Below are 22,509 nucleotides of genomic sequence, written 5' to 3' on the forward strand. Positions count from 1 at the left end.
TTTAAAGTTTTATCAATATATTAAATTTTGTTCTTCCACGAGAAAAATATTCTTTGAGATGGTTGACTAAAATTGCTGTTGGGCGGCAGGAGGCTATTAAACTACAAGACAGGATAGGTGTCCGATTGTTAACTAAAGTAAAGCATAATAAAGCAATATCTTTGAACAAGGCTGTTCCGATTTCATCCAGGCACGTTTCTTTAAAAATAAAATCGTAATAAAATAAACGCACACGTGCCAGATCTTCACAAAAAAGAAAGTATTTATAATCACCATTCTAAAGAAATAACTTTACTAATTAACAGATATTTTTATATACTTGAGCCAAAATTATTCGTGCAATTAAAAGAACAATGAAACTCTTAAGAACATTTCACACAGAAAGCGGCTGCGTGTCGGACGCAGGTCGCGATTTGTGTATTCATATGGAGTCATCATAGTGCCCGCGCCAGACCTTAGTCCAATCCGCACACGATTTTGGTGTGATGTCTTTATACTAATATTACAACATTCTAGAGTTTGTTTGTTTCAACGTGCTAATCTGAGGAACTACTGGTGCAAATTTTAAAATTATTTGACTGTTGGATAGCTTATTTATCGACAAAGTCTAGCAAAGCAAAGTTAGAATAAAAAATGTTACAAAAACGCGGAAAATTATGACCCATTTTCTCATGAGACGCAAGCGAAGTTGCGCGCTCAGCTAGTCTTCCATATAAAATCAAGTAATAAGACCCGCCGTAGTCTCTCCCCGAGCCGCATGCATCCGCTTTTTGTGTGAATCGCGCTTTAAAATTCCTCTAATCCCTATTTTATTATCCGTGATTTACATACATTAGTATGAATGGAGACATTTGTATTATTTTTGGCCGGTGAGAAAGAATGTGGCACGTCATTGTTGAAGTCTAGACGATTAGACATAAATATGTTGGTACAGTTAAGAAAACAACTCGCTGACGTAAAGCAACAGCTGAAGAATCCAATCAATGGATGGAATGATTCACGTAATGGTATTTCGTGTGTAAACAATTGAATTTGTTATTTACAATCGGGCTTTTCGAGTGGATTGCGCTTTGGCTTCGATTACAAATCGTGCATTTTTTTAGATAAATTGTTTAGATGAAATTGTAGTTTAAAGAACCACATATAATAAGGTTTTTATGTGGAGGTCATTTTGGGTGTGCGTGTCTTGAGGCAGGAAGACCATTGACCTTACCAGAATTAATCTTCAAAATCAACTTTACTCCAAGTTTCTGAGAAATGTTCCTTAAAAGTTAAACGAAAAATTGGACAAGTTTGATGATGAATGTTTTTGTCTTTCTCGTATTTTGATTTGATAAGCTAATTAATCCCGTAAAAGATTGCCTATTGTTTTATTAAAGTAAGACGAAAAGTAAGACAACTCGGACACAATTCTATATCTGTCCTTTGAAGAATTTTCTCAATACTATTTCGACAGTTTTTAAGTTAGTTTTTTAAGTTAAAATTTTGTTTATATTACTAATTAATAACATAAGTAAATCATTTTGTGTCGAAAATAAGAAACATCTATTTATATACACACCCAAAAAAAAATATAGAAACCCAAAGTCAATATTTTTATGATAACGCAAATATTGAGCTAAAGTTTTGATCTAATTCACGTAAGCGGATCTCGCGGTAGTAACTAAATATATTAGTTTCAAAGCCGCAGTAAAACGTAATGAAACCGTGTAAACATTCCTTGTATTATATTCAGAGTTACATTAATAGCGGATTAAAAGTGATGTTATAATATGATCTGATATCGAAGCAAACTTTTGAAGATTTTAGAAATACATTTTCATAGTGATTTAGATTAACTGATCGGTGCATGCTTGTTTTTACTATGTACTTATCTATTAGGTATCAAGGGTTCAATTTCCGTGTATTGGATTTTTTGAGATCTATGTTATATCATCCTATAGATGAGATAGTAAATATTCTAGCAACACATAATATTATTATTAATAGCAGAAGTTAATAATTCGTGTCTCAAACATTCAAATCTACTTAGTAATGAAACTATTAATTAAATTATGAAATAACAAACAGGGTATCTAGTTTAGACAATTACTAGCTTAACCTTATTAAGTAATTTAAACCTATCCCTTTAGAAAATTTAGTTTCCAGACTTTGAAAGCCTAATTATCACACAACATTTCATAACTCTTGTAGGCGTATTCCGTTTCTATAAATACAATACGTACATAAAATATAAAAGTAGGTACGTACCTACATAAAAGTTACAAACAAGGTAATCTGAGCTAATTTATCAGAATTACGACTGGGGACTAAGCTCGTATAATATCTTATTAGTATTTGTAACACGTTATTGCTAAGTACGTGTGCAAGATAAATGAAATGGTGATATGTTTGTTTCGTAAATAGTGCTATGATTTATTGCTTTTTGTTTAATGATACGCTTTTTGTAGGAATTGAGATCGATATAGCATGATTGTTTTTGTGGTCTAAGCGGCAGTGAACAGGTACCAAAGCTGATCATTAAGTCTCGGGTTTGATTATCTGGTGGGACCAAGTGCTAGGCTTTTTTCTTTTCCCACTTTCTAAACCATACATGAATATAGTAAGTTGTTGTGATTGGTACATTGTTTTATGTGAAAATAATATTAATAAATTTCTGACAACGAATTATTGTAGTAATCGTTTCGTAGTAGCTATTTAACTGATCGAACTTTGGTATCTATTTGGCTTACAATTGTAATCAGTTTTAAAACTGAATTGTCGTAAAATAACTAAGTAAAATGTCTAACAAGCCATAAAGTGATAAATCATTCAGAGAAAATTCAATACTTTAGGAACTTCATAGTCAAACATCTCAGTGATTTATTACAAGAAATTATAACAACAAAATTCTAGACAGCTGAACAACAGATGTACTAAGCATTCTAGACAAACAATGTAATTAATTCTTCCTTCCGTCACAAAAGATTATCTCAGCTCAAAAATACACTACAAAAATATTTTCATATTAACCATCAGTTTCTTACAAAAACAATTTGCTAGCAGTAAATTGGGCGTATAATTCGTATTTTGAACAACAATACGGCTATTTGAGCTAAACATCTCTGGTGGCTTACTACCGACAGTCGAATTCGAATTCCATCGAGTTACATTCTAGTTAATGTCAAATTGAACTCAAAAATTCTCAATTAACGTGTAATTAAATGTTGGCTTTTAAGTTAAGCCAATCAGGTTGTTTCATTCAGATTTACTTCATCTTAAATTAGCGTTTGATAACGTAATTGTGCTACTCGTAGTTTAAAATTTTCGCGTATGATTTTGGGATAGCTCGAATGAAGTCGATGGAATTCGCATTCGAGTATTAAGTGTGAGCCATTTAGAGACGTTATAAGGGAACGATTAAAATGTTAACTCGAATAAGACTCGATTGAATTTCGGAATCGAGTGTCGGAAGTAAACCAACTGGACTTCAAGAACCGTAACCGAAATGGAGCGTAAAAATCTGTAATTACTAAGAAGAGCATATCGAAACCAGTGAATCTGCGAATCTATTGTTTTCTAAGAGCTGTTAGACGAAATTCGAGTTAAAAGAGTCATTGAACAAATTTCGTGTCAATTGTTCTCGATTTCGCAGTGTATTGGCCATCATTTTCCTGTTTCTATGGCGGTGTTAGCGTTTATAACATGGTGTTAAAGTTAAGGAAACTGAAGTAGGTACTTTGAATATTTCTTAGTTTATTTATTCACGAGTACTAAAATAATTTGAGTCTTTAAACTCGCGCAGAAGATACTAAGGTAATAGGAAGTATTTTTTGATTCAATGAAGTGCTATTCCAATAAAGGATCGGGATATTAATTTGCTTGAAACATGGATACAAGATATGTCACTAGCACTAAAAACAGTATGCAAATATTCTAATCAGACATTTATCTTCCTCCTACTTGGCAGGCACTTGAACTTGAATAGTACTATTTCATTAAAATTAAAGTAACTAGGTACATATTTACAATACCATTCGTTTTATAGCAAATTTTAGATACCGAGTCTAATAGTCTCTTACTTCTAAATCGCAATTAAAAAACGCATTTTTCATACAAATATCATTCAACTACTTTCCTATAATAATTTTCTCGAGACGCGCAACATTATAACAATGCTCAGAGCGTCATCACACGGAACAGAAGTGGCGCATGCACTTGACCGCGATACCATACAAGTGTTCCGATGTGTTCGCGATCGTGAACTTCATAGAATTTATAGGTAAATACTGTTGCGTGTACTATGTAGATAGGATTAATTAAGTGTATGGTAAGTATGGACGACGTTTTTATCGTCAGGATAAGGTTTGAAGAATGATTTTGAGGGAAATGTAGCGTTTTGCTAACTAAAGGAAGTACTAAAATTGTCGTAATTAAAGATTTGTGTAAAATCGAACTTGTCTCGTACATATTTCAATTAAATATATGCTGTTAAGTATGGTATGCCCACAATATTGCACATCGATATTGGTTCGGCCAACTGTTGTTATTAGTGACAAAATTTCTGAGAAAAACTTATGTCGTTGTTACTTGTAGAACGGAATTAAAATATGTCGAATTTCGGAAACTGTGTAAGACACTAGTTATTGTGATTTAATTTTGACGTTTTATATCACCGAAAAATTGAAGTTTCTTCTGAAAATCGTAGTCATTAAGACTGTGAAATAAAAAACGAGTTCTTAATGCGCATTTCCAAAACGCTTATTCGTGTATCACTTTTGAGATCGTCACGGATTTACGAAATAAGTTTCGGGCGATAGACCACGTTAGGCATCTATTGTACTTACACGACAGACGGATCTGATGCGCTAATGGTCCGTGAAAAGGTAAAATCGCTTAGGTATCTAAATGTGAAAGTTAGTTCGTCATGTATAACGACTTCAATGTATAAATGTATGTAGCAATTTTTCTATGAAACGTAGGTCTAGTTTACGAGATCACAAAATTCGTGGTAAAAAATTAAGCTCATTAATAAAACTTATCACCTTTTATGTATTGGAAAGTAATTCTTTTATTTCGTATCTTATGAAATGATTAAAGTCTATTGGAGTCTGTGCAGGAGTGTACTGTATCAGCGATTTCGTTACAATAACTAATAAATACTAATACTGCAATTACACTCCGGAAAACGGGAGAATTTGAATCGAAAGTTTGTGGTAAAAAATCTATGCATTGGCCAGACAAACTATAATAATATACTTAAAGAAAAATACTCAATTTATTTTACACAGTTTTAAATTCTTATATTCAAACAGCTAAATTGATCTATATTATTATTGACACGTTTATCAAATTCACACAACCATTACTCATTTATAGAATATCACAAACAACCTTGATGAATCAGTTTACCGCAGAAACAAATAAATGATGTTCAATGAATGGGCCATTAATGACTTATGTCCGACATTACTTTAAAACTGGCCTTGAATATATAGACGTCTTTGAAGCGTAATACGCATGTCATGGCAATTTATAGCCCAACATATATCTCAAAGAAAGTACCGACTTTCTCTTCAAATGATTTCAATTGTATTTCGACATTATACAATGAATAGATTTATGACAGTTCCCGTATATTATGTGGTTTGAAATATTTAAATCGTTTATCAAATACGAATTGTTAGTACATTTATAAGCGAGGTCGGTAGTTGTGATTGAACGACAAACGGTTTGTGAAATTAAAAAGCCCAATTTGTAGTACTTACTTATACTTTTTAACTGTACAGTATCAAACTATCTCATACATCATGAATACGTCTGAGCCAATGCTCTATTTTATGTTCTAATTTTGGACAGAGAAATGAATATTAAATCTTTAGTCTTAATAAATATACCTACATTTGTAAAGCAACAAGGAATAAATAATGTGTAAATAATTGTGCTATTTATCGTTACCGCAAAACAGCTTTCAGCATGTACAGAAAGCGGAACATTTCAGAGTCAATGTTTAACCATGCCCTTGAAGAAACGCCTTCAAACAAATACTAATGAAGTGTTGAATGGAATTGTATGGAGAAAACTGTAGAAGTAACATTTGGCACGGTTCGCGAAGTACTCGGTGCCAAAAGTTCCGGATTCACATCAGTCATGGGCGATTTTTCGAGCTATTGTTGTTTTGTTTGAAAGAAAAGTATGTGTCAGATTTGTTTTATTTAAGAGTCTTGAAGTGGGCTGCCCCGTTTTAAACCAGTCAGTGACTTCCGTTCGAAATTATAATTGGTCTGAATAACATCATGATCGTAAATTTTCCGATGAAAATTGTCTCCTACGCAAAAAATACATTAATTTTCAATGTTTCGTGACTCGATATTAAAACATAAATTTAAATAGTTTATTATATTATTGATTGAAATCAGTCTAAAGGTTAGTAAATGATCAACAAGCGTTACTGTTTACATAATAACAACAAAGTAAATGAAGCCTTACTCTGGATCGCCTCTGAATAGGATCATCTCCGGGTATCGTGAGGAAGTTGCCGCTCATCTTTATTTCTTTCACAATAATATCACAAGTAAAACACGAGTGTCTTTGTTTTCGTTACTGGTAAAAATAGCGCGGGAATCGTGAGCCAAGCGTGCGCACGCGACGGTGGTCAGTGTTCAAATGAAGTATCGCGATTTTATGAATGGGTGACGTTTTTAAATAGTCCCCCCTCTCGTTCGTGTATCGTGACGTCTCAACTCGTAGCCGGCCAGTGTAGGAGTGTCTGCGTTCCGATCGAATTGTTACCTAAATAGACTGTACGATCAGCTGAGAGGATGCATGGAAAGCTCCTGACTCTGACGGGTTAAGGTTGCGCCTAACCAATGACATCACGATTCACGTTTCCCCGAAAATCATCGGAACTCAACACGCACGAGTGATTTACATTCATTTGATTAAAAGCTAAAATAAATAACACCGTAATTGAAGCGGTTCAAAGTCATAATGTCGAAAGTTTATTGGCAAACGAGACTGTTTAGACAAACGGAAATATATGCGAATAGACGTTTATTATTATTCTACGTTTTTGTTTTTTCTCAACCTGTCTGTGCTCGCGTGCTAATGGAATTGACAGGACTGAATAGGTCTTAAATTACGATAAAATGGTGGCGTTTAATGCTTTCAGTGAAAAAAATGTACTGTCGTCAACATTCTTGTGGTCGTTCCTAGAAATGTTTACATTTATATATTACGTTAGTGCAGTGCGTAACTGTATTACTAATCCATATTTTCAGCGATGTGATATTCATTCATTCATCCTCGTTCCAAATAAGCTCATGAGATAAATCTGGAAAGGATCGGGTTAGGATATTTAATTCCATGATACAGGGTCTATATTGTGCTACTTATCGGCTTAGGTCTGCTCACATTACAGCACAAGTGTGAAGCGGCTTTGAAAATGTATTACAAATCTTTATCTTATATTTACATTCGACAATAATCTTCGCTTTATTCCGCCATAACCGTTACCTTACATAATATCTCTCGGTCCAATATGAGAGATACTATCTTGATAGTCATGGAATTTGCATAGCTGTAAGTTCCTTACAACTTCTGCGATGTAGTATTTTGGAACATACTTGAACGGCCTTGAACCCTTTTTCAGAGATCGTTTAGCTGCCACAAAACAATTTGAACAATTCTGCAACATCTCAGTAAATGATTGTTAGGTTAGAAATGCAGGGCGAGACGGCGAAGGCTACTTTTGCTTTGCTTCATACATCGAGATTCCGTTAAGTGCTCTACCAAAATTGTAAGATCACTCAACCGAGTGTTCTCTGTACTGGGTCACTTTTCTTCTACAGGAAACTGCATTCAAGTTGTTCGGAATTTGTACAATAATATAATGCACTATGCACATCTGCAAGGTTTTTTTTGGCATTATATTGGCAAAATACTTAACTCGTAAAAGCCAAGTTAAAGAAGAAAAGAAACGCCAGTTTAGCCTTTTATTTATAAGCGGTGAAACTAATTTTAAGATAATCTCTGAAACGAATGAAGCCAAATATTTCACATGCATTTTAGTAATTAATCACACCGCAAATATGTGCTCTTGAGTCCAATTCAGGAGTGCTGACGTCATTCAGGATGCTTTCATACATTATATTATTACGTAAATGTAGTACAAGAGCTATTTATTCAAATGTATGCCAGAAGCGCATACCTTGCTTACGATACAAACAGTCGCCCACGTAACAAAATCATCGTAATGACTCCTCCTTCTCAAATTAAACCAATCACTTCTAGGAAAACTATTTTCGTAAACTGGTTTATATTTAGCTTTGAAATAACAGGATATGGAAACTGGAGTTCGGTTTTAATAGAAAACAAATAGGTATTATTGTTTTTGTAGGTATTTCTGTTTATTTACTTTGATTGGGCTTGAGCAAGTATTTAGGTCAAAAAAATAGGAATGTGTAACAAATTCGTCGACGAGATTAATCACCAATAAAAACATATTTCTTTTCTATTATTTTCGTCATAATATTCCTTCGTTCAAAATAACACGTACCTTTTGTATTTTTTTACTAGGCATATATTATGATCATTATGATGATTTGCATTTATGGCATTGATATTGAAGATTAGTTTTATGAACATGAGTACTAGATAGAAGGTCGCGTTACTTTGCTTCTCTTTCAATATCTCTTCAACACTACTCTTACAGGTATAATGAAACGAAACAAGATATATTTGAAATACGGATATTTATTTATTTTTTCATAAAAATTCTAAATTCAATAATGTGTTTAAACATGTAACATTTACATATATGCATTTATACAAAGATGTATGCAATGTTAGTGATATTTAATACTAAAATTGGAGCGTAACAGACTTACATGATGCCGATGCATGTGACGATCACATCTTACACTTATAAAATAATATTTACCAAGTATTGTCAAATGGTAAAGGTTTATGTGTCAATACAATTTGTTAGTATTTTATATTTGGATGAGATTATAATGAATACTGTGCGCTTTTCTTTTATTCTAGCTCGAATCGCAATATCTTCATAAACAGTGTCACTGGTTACAGAACTTACTTTGAATACACAAATACGAAAAACGAACAGATAAAGTAATACTGATATATTTTGGTTTATGTAGATATCACACGATCCCATCAATTTAGTGTCTTCCCTTCACGATACCGTGGAAGTACGATTGTAACTATTTACAAATGTATGATCCAATAATGATTTTGTTATAATGGAACGTTTATTTAAAATAACACAATCAAATTCTATTTGATGGGCATCACTATATTCTTCCAAAATATTTTATTAAAAAGCTCTATTCAATATAGTAATGCACTTGCGATTTTTTTATTAACGTTTTATATTTTGATATTATAATCTGGACAAAGAATGTACTATATCTAATTCAAATATTTATTTCAAGTTATGTTGTGCACATTAATACATTGAATAGATTATTTTACTTGAGATTACAAATAACAAAATAACATTTTAATTATTGTTTTTAAATTTTCTATTACGCTATAGTTACACAGATTCAGTCAACTCGGAAATGTAAATTAGAAATAATAAAAGTATTTTCTATATATTATAATAAGACGAGTAAATATATAATTAATTAATACATATTATTGAGATTTGGACTAGACAAACCACATTCTCTATCTACAGATATGTAATCCATGATAAATGCTAATATTTAGAAAATCTATGTCCCGTGTCGGATAGTGATGTGCCTTCTCTACACACCGTGTGCATTTTCAACTCCATCAACGCTTTAATACAGCGGATTACTCGGTACATCGGGATAAAGGCCAAATCATCAAATAACTACAGTATTGCCAAAATGTATTGGATAAAAAAGGGAATTATCATTAAGGTAAAATCGTACAGTAAAGAAAAACTAAAATGTACCTAAGATATGTTCAAATGTGTGTACCAAAAGTAAAAAATATGTTTACATTATTAAAAAGTCTTAATGTTATTGAAAATGTACACACACTAAAATGTATTTATGTGACAATTTTCAAACACTGTGTTTTGAGTTTTGGACTGTGATATATTTTTTTAAAGTTTATTTTTTTAATTATTATGTTAATAAATCAACGATTCGTTATTGTTATTTGCCATAATATAGCCTTAACAAATTATTTTTGAGCACTGGGGCCTTAACATGGAATGTATATTTTTATTACGCAATTATAACAAAAGTTAGGTAAAACAATATAAAAATGATTACCACAATAACAGTTCTATTATAAACAGTCTCATAATAACAAAAATGGAATGTCATGCTACAATGAAATATTTAGAAAACTGTATTTAGGAAATTATTTTTATAACAATTAACACTTGAATTATTAAACATATAAACACGACAGTTACGATGTTACGTCATTTTTATAACAATATCACAATTTTCAATAATATACAAAAAGACATTGGAGATTTTAGATTACACTTTGAACAGGCCAAGCTTATTAAAGTAAGAGCAAATATTGTGATATACAAGTATTATAACATATACTTATTGTTATGTACATGTCTGTAATAAACAGTATGGACCACATAGATATAATATAGATCACTTAAAACGGGACACATAAAATAAGTGGTTTTTTATTTTATAAAAGATGACAAGACCGCACATGTTGATCCCGGCACGCGATACTTTTTGAAGCGATACAACGTTTACGATACTATTTTTAAATGTACTATAATAGTAGATAAAAACATAAAAATAAATCAAAACATTCGATTCGCTCTCTGTATTAGTTTATAGATATTTATTTTAGACACCGCGGAAGCCATTACGTTATAGAATGGATTATATCGTTCGAGATAACTCGCTCTAATGCTATAACCGAAGCGATTAGACTTCAAAAAGAATCGCGTAAAGGATCTTAAGAACGAACGACGGCTATGACTATATTAATTCCATTTTATATAACACTCATCACCTAAACGAACATGCTTTTATTTTCGCATAATTCTATACACCACGCATTTACCGAAAGAAAACTGAAACGCATACTTCATAGCATTCAGAGACATTCTTAACACGTTTACACATTCGCCTCGACAGAAGCAATGGTTACCAACAAACGAAGGAAATAATTTACATAAGGCCATATACTTTACTGTACACGTATAACGAGTAGATGATTAATTAGATAAATAATTATGTTGCATTTTAATATTAATGTTTAAGGATTAATTCATCCGTATTTACGACAGTTTGGTCCATATAAATATTATTACATAAATCGAGGGTCAACGATGCGCCCGCGAATTTAGATACCCAGCAAAAATAGGTCTCAAAGTAAAGTTTTAAGAGAAAGGAATTTACTTCGCCACTGATTCAATACTTGTCGAAATTAGGCGAAGTTAAACATTTTTAGAGAGCGTTTACAGGCAAATTATATTTTGCCATAAATTGAAAAATTCCAGAGTGTTACAACACTGGAAAGGAATAAAAGGTTTTTGCTGGATCCCTAAGACGCGGACGTCGCGGCGCCCGCGGCCGCCTACGGTCAGTCTTTTCTGCTAATGTTTACGAATTTGTGCAAAATATTCTACTATCCGCGTAACTTAACGAAGTTAATTTTATTTACAAAACGTATTACATCACCGACGAGGATGTATGAAACAAAAGGAACTCGCACTGACCGGGAGCCGGAGCGCCGACTGTCACTTCCTGACTCCGTAGCGTCGTCTTTGTCGCACGCGTCGGTCTGTCTCGCTCGCGCATACTGAATGAACGGTTTCGAAATACTGAGGGACATCACAACCGGATCGTCAGTCCAGTCGCAGTCTTGGAGTTGCAAGGTTGTGTTGAATGTTGTGGCACGTGGGGTTTATAGTTACATGCTTCACGAGGGGCCCTGGCCCCCGGCGGGCGCTTCCGCCCTCATCTCCGACTTGAGCTTAACGAACTCCCTGGCCACCTCGTCGCTGTGCCTCTGAGAGAGTATCCGTAATATCGTCCAGCCGGTCTCGTCCATCTTGACCCGGGTACCCAGAGGCAGCCAGCAGGCGCAAGAGCCCTGATGGACGAATCGATAAATTAGAATGACGGCGATCATAAAAAAATACACATCAGTGTTTCATACTATTTGTATAATATGGCTCATAAAAATCATAGTTTTATGATTCATAAATTTTCCTCCTAACATTCTACATCGGTTGTAACTTATATTTACCTGTTCAGCGATGTCAGCCAGCCTCATGACGGCGACACCGACGAGGCGGTCCTCTCTCGCGAAGCAGTAGTCACGCACACACACGTGCAGCTCGAACAACTCCAGCTGTTCTGTCGCGCTCACCATGCTGGAAAATAGAAGATTAAGATTAAGTGGGAATCAAAACAGGCAATTAAAACTCACAAACCTTTGATCACTACCTATGAAATATATACTGTAGATACTGTTTATAATAGGTCAAATGCAAATTTTCTGGCAAAAGTTGTATCACCATCTAGCATCTAGCAGAGTAAGTGACAATTTCTTTACAATGCTTACTAGAGTTCTATTACTATATTTAAAATACTAAATATTTATACTTACAAGTGGAAAGTCTCATTGAACTTGGGACTCCAGTTATTGCTCTTGGACTTGGTGGCGAACTTCCTCTTCTTATCCGCGAGGTGAGGCCCGATGAGGTTCACTTCGATGAACGGACGGAACATGCCGCTTGCAATCACCCACTTGAGGTCGTTTGCTGCTACCACTGAAAAATAAAATCAAGTACATGAATTTACAATGCTTTTCCTTTTGAATTCAAGTAAATTCACAGTATCTGCTTAAAACCACGTTCATTTGCAACACTTTTCAGCTTTTTAGCCGCATTCGTGCATAGAGAATAGAATCTTGGAATCGCCAGAAAAATCGCTGGAGTGAAAAGTTCCAAAAGGTACAACGACAATGATCATATTAAGGTATTTTGGCTCATATTTTAAGGCGAATCAGCTACTATAATGTAATGTTGATGTACAATTTAAGATAGTCACCAGCCAAAACAGAAAATAAAGCAGCTATTTACCTTTTACAGTGATCTTATGTTCCCCAGTTCCAGGATGCGTGAACAGATCAACTTGGAGCGACACTTCTCCCACGCTGCCTTCTTCTGCAACTGCAGCATCTGAAAGACGTAGAACATAGTATCTTAGCAGATATTAACTCAAAAATATGACTTTCAGTTATGCTTTCACAGCTCATTGCTGAACCGATTATGGTTTCATTTGACACTAAGAAGTTGAAGTTCCAGCATCGTATTATTTTCTTAAATATCTCTTCAAAGGCTAACATTACTGATTTTTTTCATCAAACAAAGTCGCGCAGGCTGTTAGTTGTTGCAAAACTGTTAGAGGCGTCAAGTTAATAATAAAAGTGACTTTGAGAAAGAAAAGAAAAAAAAAAGATCAAAGAAACAATACTGACCCTGATTCTGCTGACTCGTAACAAACGTCCTGATCAGCGTATCAGTGGTCTGCGTGTACAGACTGAGAGCGTATCGTAAGGACTGTAGCTCTGGGCTCTTCTCCAAGAAGGTCTTCTTGAGCCCGTTGCCTCCAGCGTGGAAGTATTGCTTGATGGTATCCAGCGCCGCGTCTAATACCGCGCACTGCTTTGGTGATAAACTCTTCTCGGCTGATAAATGCTGTAGGAAAAATTTATGATAAATATTCGAAGCGAGTTTTTGGGTAAAGACGTCAATGTTATTTGTTGATATAAAGTAAAATGTAAACCAAATGCGGATGCAAATAAAATTTGTTGTTGGTTATAAAAAAATATGTTTTCTCTAATATCGGTTAAACCGGTTCAACAGCCGCAGTAACTACGTTTTAAATCTGCCAAAATAATAGTTTCAATTTATAATTTTTAACGAAAAATTTTTACCCATATTTGTGTGTGTCTGTGTATGCATTACAGTTTTTTTATGTTTACGAGTAGTCCCAAAGCTGCCCACAGCGGAGATGACGTATGTCAGTTGATAACTTGTGTTCGTCACATTGATGGTCACTAGTCAGTACATTGCTGCTTTGACCTAACGTGTTAACCACTATAATCTAAAGGAGGAAACAATGTACAGCATAGTGGCTTTCAAATAGTTGTCCACTGAGATACGTAACAACCCCTCAAGTACTTATCAAATAACATCATGTCTCATATATGTATTTCTATAGAAACGAAATGATTGTGTACGTATTTACCTCCTTAGAGATATCCATGACTCCCGACAGCGCGTGTTTGACGTCCTGCTTGCCCACTGTGCTCTTGAACAGCTGCGTCATGTCTTCTATCTTCGCGTTCGCAGCCAAGTTCTTGGCGTTGTTCGTGAGGTTCTTCAGCATCATCTAGAGGAACAATATATTCATGTGAGTAACTAACTATCTTAATACTGCTTTTTTTCCGAATCGTCTCTAGTAATGGTAGAAATAGGGGTAGTGAACAAATTGAGCTCGCGACGCTTAACTGAGACGTATAATGTTAATGATAGATTACGTGGCATGACTGCAGTTCCACGCAGAAGTTGGAATATAAATAACTGTTTATGTGATTCCAAAAAAATAGTTTAGAGAAAAGAAAATTAATGAGTTTATTTTATCTTACTTTCAAATTGTTTATTGGCAAAACCAATGTTATCTATAATGAAAAGGATATAATATACTCAAGGTAAGTATTTTTTAATCCTTACAAGAACACTTGTTATTATCATAATATTGGCAATGAATAAGTCTTACCGTCTTATCAGTCATAGGCGGAAGCACTACAGTCTTTTCTAATATTTTCATCACAATCTTCCACAATTCCTTTAGCAGTCGTTTGAGTACAGTCTTTTCACAGGACTCCGCGTACATCGTGAGAGAACCATCCTGTTAACATAAAAAAATATTAGTAAAACAGTATTGGAATGATTTTCTCACATTAATGTTTAGATACATTTATTAAGGGCATTAAGTCCCCATCCCGCACTTGGCCATCGTAGTGAACTCCAGGGCAACCCCCCCCCCTTCCCCTCGTTTGGGAGGAGACCCTTGCCCTGCAGTGGGACAGTAATGGACTAATAAAACAAAAAAATTGTATAGATCATTCAGAGCTGCATATTATAGATAGTATATGATAATTTCTATCAATTTCAACTAACGAATTTCCCATGGGAGTCTACATACAAAATTCGCAAATTCGCCATATTTTTACAGAGCATACAAAACAACTTGACCTAATTATAATATACCGAATAACGAACTGCGCAAACAAACTAAGAAAATCTGTTCAATGTGTTGATACGATGGAATAATAAACACCGTAAAATTTTATATAAAAATCTATGAATTATAAATATTTATACTGATTGATGGTATAGCATTTTCCATTTTTAGTTTTTCTCAGAGCAGGTATTTGTTGTGGTGTTTTATAATCTGTAATTTATGATCATAGTACAATAATCGCGATTAAGCATAGTACCATATTATGAATATATTAATCCTTAGTATTATAGAAGACATATTTTTATACAGGTGTTAGTATCTCAATTTTAGTATTTAATATTATTATAACCACCGGTTTTACTGAACTTTTTACAAGCTCTGTTCCTTTCAAAACAAGTACCTACCTTAGTTAGAATTAGATGCCTATGTTTATCCTAGCCGTGAATTTTGAACTCCATTCCGCAATTACTCAATATACAAAGTCAGTTGAATGTAGCTACATACCAAGATATCCATGAGTGGTCTCAACACTTCATCAGCCTCGTGATGGGCTGGAGGTTGAGGTTGTCCTGGCGCGCCACCGCCTCCGACCTTCTGCAGCAGCTCGCCCAGTTCTTTCACACTGGCGGTGATTCGCGTCTCCAAGCTGGAACAAAGATACATAACTCTAGATCCAGAACAAACTTGGTACTCGTTTTGAAACTAATTTTGAATTGTTAGGGAAATTGCTTGATTATGTTTACCTCTATGTGCAGAAAGGAGCTTTCCTATTATTGCCTACCTATACTATAGTGACTAGGTACAGTTTGTAATTCATACAATTTTTCTAGATAAAAACTAGTCTCTGATAGGCCGTCGTAAAATTAAAAGGTTTGTCGAGAATATTAAACCGATCGCGATGTAGAAGGAGTTATACAATAAAAATAATTAAGTTTTTGTTTGGCTTAGTAATTGCATATTACACTTACATACATTTAATGATTCGTAACAATGTCGAGACAAAATAGTAGTAGCGATCATTATAAAGATTATAATGTTTATTATATGTAGTGTTATGCCAAAAACAACATCTATGTAGTTTTGGCAAGCGCCAAGACGAATTGCCAGACAGATTGATTACAAATGAAATCGAACATGTTTGTTTTGTACGGTTACACAGGTGCATCGCGACTAATGTGTGATTTCAACACATATAAACATACCAAAACGGATTGTTATGTATGAAAAGATTTTTTTAGGCCGAGTATCGAATGACGAACGAGACTATCGAAATTAACAAAATCGTTGTAACGCTTCCAGTCCGAGCCCAGGCTCTTTCTATGGTACAAAAAAGCATGAGTTTCGGGTTCCCGATTCCACAATTGCAATCCCAGTGAATAAGAATTTGGGTCATTGGCCTTCATGGTTAACAAAACCAATCTGGAACGTGACCTTTCAGTGGTTGGCCTACCGTCCTCCAGGATTATGTAAGTCTAAAAAGAATCAAGCAGAAACGTTTACCTGATAGCAAACATAGACGCCAGTTCATCCAGTGTACTGTTCAGCCTTTGCTGCAAGTCATGAAGGATGTCAGCAGCATCTCGCTCCAACTTGGTGCCGCCCATCGCCTCGAACATCTTCTCCAGTTGCACTCGCAGTTGTTGGATGTTGTTCATCAAGATGCAAGCCTATAAGGAAAGCATACGTTTCATAAAATGCTTCAATTGTTAGTCTATTATTGTGTTTAGATTATAAAAGACAGAACCCGCACCAAGAATAAATCTTGTGTCACGGGAACTTTTACAAACATAGAAACAACGGATAGAAAGTACAATCAGACCCGAAACAACTATTCTTGGACACAAATATTTGTTTCGTGTGAAAATAGAGCCGACGACTTCCCATTACAGCGGCCGTGGTATGACGACCACCTTAACCACTGTGCCATGGAGGCCGTCACATAAGAAAAATATTGTAATAGATATTTCAGTCACAGTCAATTTATGATCAGTTTGTTACCACAACCATGCATGCTGGCTAAAAACCTCAAGCAAAAAAAGGTAAATAATCGAAGAAGATTTATTTCCATTCAGTATTTAATCGAGCAAAGTAAAAGTTTAATTATACGAACGACGATAAGACGTATTCATTATATTTATTTACCAATCCGTATCCCTTTGCAGAAGGCAATGCGTAATGAAAAAAAACGTGTACAAAAATTGTGAAATAAAGTTGGCAAAACGATTGGAAAAACAACGTACCACTCTTTCCTCTTTCAAATGTTCGGGGAACTCCTTTTTGACGATGTCAGCGTACGCCACTAAGACTTTGACGATGGTCTTTGCGAACCGCTTCATGTACCGCTTCCAGATCTCAGGGTCTGGGCACTCGAGCTTGGAGACCACGTCGAAGCACTGCGTCAGTTGCGTGAACACATCCACCACGGAGTTACTGAAGAGGGCGTGTTCGCTCGATTTTTGGAACTGGAACAAAATGATAAGTCAGTAGTTATAAAAAAAACTATCATCTTTTCTATTATGTTTTCGCCTATTGGCTGTTATTGAAAATTAAAAACATAAAATATGCAATTGGCAGGCCTAATTTTTTTCATGAATTAGGTATTAAATATTTAATTCTTTAGTGTCCCAAATTGGTAATAAACCAGTTTAACAACATCAAATATACCATTACAAACTCATTCAAAATCTAAAAGACTAAGGTGTGAGCCCAAAAACGAAATGTATTTATATATTATTATATGCTAGAAAATATGCTGTAAAATTTACCAAATCATACAATATGCTAAATTGATTTCTGAACTGGAAGTAATATTTGCTTTTATGGCCTAATTTAGTTAAATTTTACTTGCCCCGTCTCTCTTATCCCTGTTGAAGGCTCCATTGAGGTACTCCAGCGAGACATCGTCGTTCTCATTAAGCCACTGCATCACGAAGGGCTCGAACCATGCCGGGTATTCAGGCACAGCGCCGCAGTACGGAGGGACGTCCTTCACGTAGTTTGTGTGCAGCCATTTCACCTTGAAAACAAACATAGCATTAGTAAAAAATGAAAAAAAATGTTTTGGGAAAAATAATTCGATACGGAATCAGATTGTATCTTATGGCTTCTTTTTCTTATTGTAAGGTTAGTCAGTGGTCAACCTAGTGTCAAACTTGTACAAGCCGCTCGAAGGCTTAACGACTGTTATTTTAATTGACAATCACCGGGATCGACGTACGCAGTACGCAGACAAAATTCTTATGGCTAGCATTTACTACAGCTACAATTCGCGCTTATTGCATTTTAAGTGATACCAGCAAATATGAATAACCTCGTTATTACGTCTCATTTATTGGAAAGATAAGAATTACCTTGAAGTGTAAGTTCATGTATTCGGAAGACTTGCAGAGCCGATGTTGTTCGTGTTCCTCCAACGCATACTTCATATCCACTGCGAATAGTGACCACATCGTTGCCGCCGATAGCTGTAGAAGAGATTAAAATATAATTACTGACACCAAATTGGAACATTGAAAATATATTTTGGAAATTTCAACTGAATACACATTACATAACTAAAATGCTTAGTATGGGACATGTAACGGAAATAATATAATTGATTGCGCTTTACAATGACATGGAAACAAAAACATCACACTTTACCAGAACTCTAATGAATTACTTATTTTCCAATTAGAGCGTAATTTAGGTATCCAATTATAGTGTGACATAGTTACAGTTGGAGAAAAAAAAGGATTCCAAAGGGACCATTTTTATTCCAGACATTTATATAAGACATTAAGAATGTATATTATTTTCCTAAATCTTTTTTACCTGTCCAATATTCAACTCCTGCGGGAACTGGTTGAGAACAGGCGCGTAGCTGTTCCTGTCCTCTTCTATCACAGATACGATGAGCGCGATCAACTTATGCCAGAAGTCCACCGAGTCTAACTGCGGCCCGTGATCTGACGGATCTCGTTTGGCATCATTCGGATCCACCTGAAGAACAAATTTATATTAGACTATTTACATTTTGTTTAGATGACTAACATTCTTGGTGTGCATAGGCTAAGACAAATCTAGTAAGCGATTCTTATACTTGCACAATATTGAGTTTGATACCAAAATATCGCTAAGAGAATATAACGGATGATACAACATTTTTGGTATTGTCAATGTTGTATTGTACAGCTATAACAATGACTAAAAAAGGAGTCTTACCTGGAACTCTCTATTGTACAACTCATAACAATTTTCGAATAGAAACTGATATGTTGATCTAAGGCAAGCCTTCACGCAGTCTTTGACCACAGTGCTGGCACGGGGCGGGCTGCTTAGCTCTTGGACCTGTAAACACACAAACAGTATTAATGAATGCTTTAATGAAGTACTGAAAAGAAATGCATATTCTTTTATCATAGCTTCGTCATCCCCAGGAGTAGCGGTTAAATGTATTCACCCTTTCTGTGTCGCCAATAAAAAGAAAATTCGACCCGGGATTTGAACCCGATGCCTGTTATTTATGGATGGACTATGCGCTACTGGATGGACCGCGAAGGAACCACAAACATAAAATCTATACTAATATTATAAAGCTGAAGAGTTTGTTTGTTTGTTTGTTTGTTTGTTTGTTTGTTTGTTTGAACGCGCTAATCACAGGAACTACTGGTCCGATTTGAAAAATTCTTTCGGTGTTAGATAGCCCATTTATCGAGGAAGGATATAGGCTATATAACATCACGCTACGGTCATTAGGAGCGGAGTAGCAACAAAAAATGTTACAAAAACGGGGAAAAATTTGACACATTCTCTTAGGTGACGCAAGCGAAGTTGCGCGGGTCAGCTAGTTAAAGATAAAAGCGAAATTGGTTACAATGAATATGCATCATCACAGTGGATATTGCCTCAACAACGTATCATAAACATTCAGAAAACATCAATAATCTACGGAAGTATGAATTTGCCGATATTTTGTTTCCTTGTAACGGATTATAAAGGGAACATTTTACACATCACCCAAAATTAATGCTCACCCATTGTTGCATTGTATTGCAAATGTCAAGGTTCCTTTAAATTGACAAGGGGTCGAATAAACTGTTATTGAAGGTGTCAAATACAAAAGGTGTATGAGTTTACCTTTCCAGGAAAATACATTGTTTACGAGGACTTCTTAGAAGAAAATAAGGAAGAAAAAGAAAATACGAAAATAGACTTAAAAGACACTACCGAAACACGAACAATAGAAATACGTCTTCTATAATTGATAGAAATCGAATTTCCTAGGATTCTTGATGAAAAACAAATAAACTGAAAATGTTAAAGTTAAAAGTAATTTATTGATTTGTCGTAAAACAAATCAATAAAATATTATACTAACTAACAAACTTTTGCGGTCGGAAGTAAAAATCTCTTTATAGGTGAAATGAATAACTTTAGAAATAAAAACTTATACCGTAAAATCGACCTCGGTATCCCAAATTGACCCGACTATATTATATCCTAGATAAATAAAATTATTACAATTAAATATAGCTTTTCGACAGCGTGTTGTAATGTTTTATGTCTGTTTTTAGTACATTTACATGACTAATCCCTAGTTTTTGAGTACATTTATCGGTAGTTTATCTACTTTATAGCATTTTTTAATTAACGCTATTGAATAGATAAACTACCTCTAAATGTACTTCAGAAACAAGGGGTAAGAAATTCCAAGGCTTAAAAAAATATAGCACCACCTAAACAAGTTGAGGGTCTTTAAAGTTTAATGCTATTTGGTGATATCAATACATCATTTGTTACATACCTTCATTCTGAAGAACGTAATGCTGGTCAACAGATCAACAGTAGACTTGAGATCCATGAGCTTCTCAGCGCTGGAGGCCGGGAAGTTGTTGCGGTACATCGACAAGTCAATCCGCAACGAGTTGTGGAGCTGATCCAGTAGCTTGACGAACTTCTCTTTCTAATGGCCGAAGAAAATACAGTAATTATAAAAACTATACTGTTTTTTCTTAGGCCAGGCTAGCTTGTAATGTCATATTTTAATGGCATACGAATTAGTCAAATTGTTGTCGAATTAGAGACTTTTGTTTTTAGTCTCAGATGCACAGGATTTATGTAACTAGCTACAGCACCGTTCAGATCGAAGCACAGTAATGAATGCTGTTGATTAGCGACTGAATATCTTGGTGCTGCGGTGGTACCTACCTAGGCGGCCAGTGCATGTGACCTACCACCAGTATTATATAAAGATATTCAAGTAAGTATTACTATTATTTATTTGATCGATGTATTATTAATTCCATTAGATATACTATTGAATGGATTTCTTTTTTGTGGCATAGGAAATTTAATGAATGTATTCGTATTTATTCTAATTTGATAATTAATCCAGTATAATATCAGATTCACATAGTGACGTTATAGGTTAATATAGCAATCGTTATGTGTAGTTTTTTTATCCTTGATATTCTTTTTTTCTTAAAGCAATCAAATATTACCTCGACGCAACAAATATAACAGCAAATATTCAAAATAAAATTCAGATTTTTACCCCAAAGTTAGACGCAGCGAATCGGTCCGAGGCAGAGACAGCAGACGACGCAGTCGTATGAGCGTAGTATGCGTTGATGTTGGCAAGTAAAGTTGACATGACGGCCGGCACTCCCGCACACAGGTACTTCGTCGACAGGCAGTGGAAGTGCCTGAAAAAAAGCATGTAAGAATATTTATTTTCTCTGTAGTTATTGTAAACTATTTTTAATAGTCCGGAAAGAAAAAAAGATCTATGATAATTTGCACTGTAAGTAGGAAAATTACATATTATTATGTTTTCGTGACGAATTTATGGCTTTATATATTTTTTTACGCGTAAGGTGTTGTGGTATATCATGCGATGTCGCTTGATTCATTTATTTACGTTCTTATTAACAACACTGTTGTATCCATTTTTTATTAGGTAAGTATATAAAACCCTAGGCTTTATTATTTGGGTTTTAAGTCATTAAGAACTGTTTATAAATAGTTGTGCTACTCACGTCATAGCCTGATAAATGGCTTCAATTCCGTATCTCATGGCGAACTCGTCGACGATCTCTTCAGGAATGTCGTTGAAGTAGACCTTCCATGCGTCGTCACCCCTCGCGGCTGGCAACGTGACCGCTCCTCCGTTCTCCTCGCAAAGGTAGTGGAACAGGTTCTCATGGAGACAGGTGTACTGTAACAAGTGGAAATATATCGTTTTAACATCTTGAAAGAATCTTACAAAATTTATTAACTTCATGAATGCGCCATAATTATGAGACATTTG

The 22,509-nt window shown here is 34.8% G+C and overlaps 2 protein-coding genes across 10 annotated transcripts in view; both read right to left on the bottom strand.

Moving 5' to 3' along the window:
* The window catches only part of LOC142978848 (actin-binding Rho-activating protein-like), a 53,997-nt gene extending 47,264 nt beyond the window's left edge, over window positions 1–6,733 (bottom strand). Inside the window, exon 1 of the mRNA XM_076123439.1 lies at window positions 6,469–6,733. Within this exon, the coding sequence (XP_075979554.1) occupies window positions 6,469–6,525 (57 nt within the window). The 5' untranslated portion in view covers window positions 6,526–6,733. The remainder of the gene's footprint in view (window positions 1–6,468) is intronic.
* A 1,980-nt stretch (window positions 6,734–8,713) lies between these two features.
* The window catches only part of LOC142978874 (protein unc-13 homolog B-like), a 373,594-nt gene continuing 359,798 nt past the window's right edge, over window positions 8,714–22,509 (bottom strand). For all 9 annotated transcript variants that reach the window (XM_076123478.1, XM_076123479.1, XM_076123480.1 and 6 more), the window contains 17 exons: window positions 22,238–22,416; window positions 21,754–21,904; window positions 21,004–21,162; window positions 19,422–19,547; window positions 19,032–19,199; window positions 18,569–18,682; window positions 18,067–18,234; window positions 17,459–17,680; window positions 16,719–16,885; window positions 15,723–15,864; window positions 14,751–14,882; window positions 14,220–14,363; window positions 13,447–13,666; window positions 13,049–13,147; window positions 12,574–12,736; window positions 12,211–12,337; window positions 8,714–12,054 (listed from right to left, as the gene is read on the bottom strand). In XM_076123478.1, the coding sequence (XP_075979593.1) occupies window positions 11,881–12,054; window positions 12,211–12,337; window positions 12,574–12,736; window positions 13,049–13,147; window positions 13,447–13,666; window positions 14,220–14,363; window positions 14,751–14,882; window positions 15,723–15,864; window positions 16,719–16,885; window positions 17,459–17,680; window positions 18,067–18,234; window positions 18,569–18,682; window positions 19,032–19,199; window positions 19,422–19,547; window positions 21,004–21,162; window positions 21,754–21,904; window positions 22,238–22,416 (2,655 nt within the window). In that variant the 3' untranslated portion in view covers window positions 8,714–11,880. The remainder of the gene's footprint in view (window positions 12,055–12,210; window positions 12,338–12,573; window positions 12,737–13,048; window positions 13,148–13,446; window positions 13,667–14,219; window positions 14,364–14,750; window positions 14,883–15,722; window positions 15,865–16,718; window positions 16,886–17,458; window positions 17,681–18,066; window positions 18,235–18,568; window positions 18,683–19,031; window positions 19,200–19,421; window positions 19,548–21,003; window positions 21,163–21,753; window positions 21,905–22,237; window positions 22,417–22,509) is intronic.

This window comes from Anticarsia gemmatalis, chromosome 15 (assembly GCF_050436995.1).
Source record: "Anticarsia gemmatalis isolate Benzon Research Colony breed Stoneville strain chromosome 15, ilAntGemm2 primary, whole genome shotgun sequence".
Lineage (NCBI taxonomy): Eukaryota > Metazoa > Arthropoda > Insecta > Lepidoptera > Erebidae > Anticarsia > Anticarsia gemmatalis.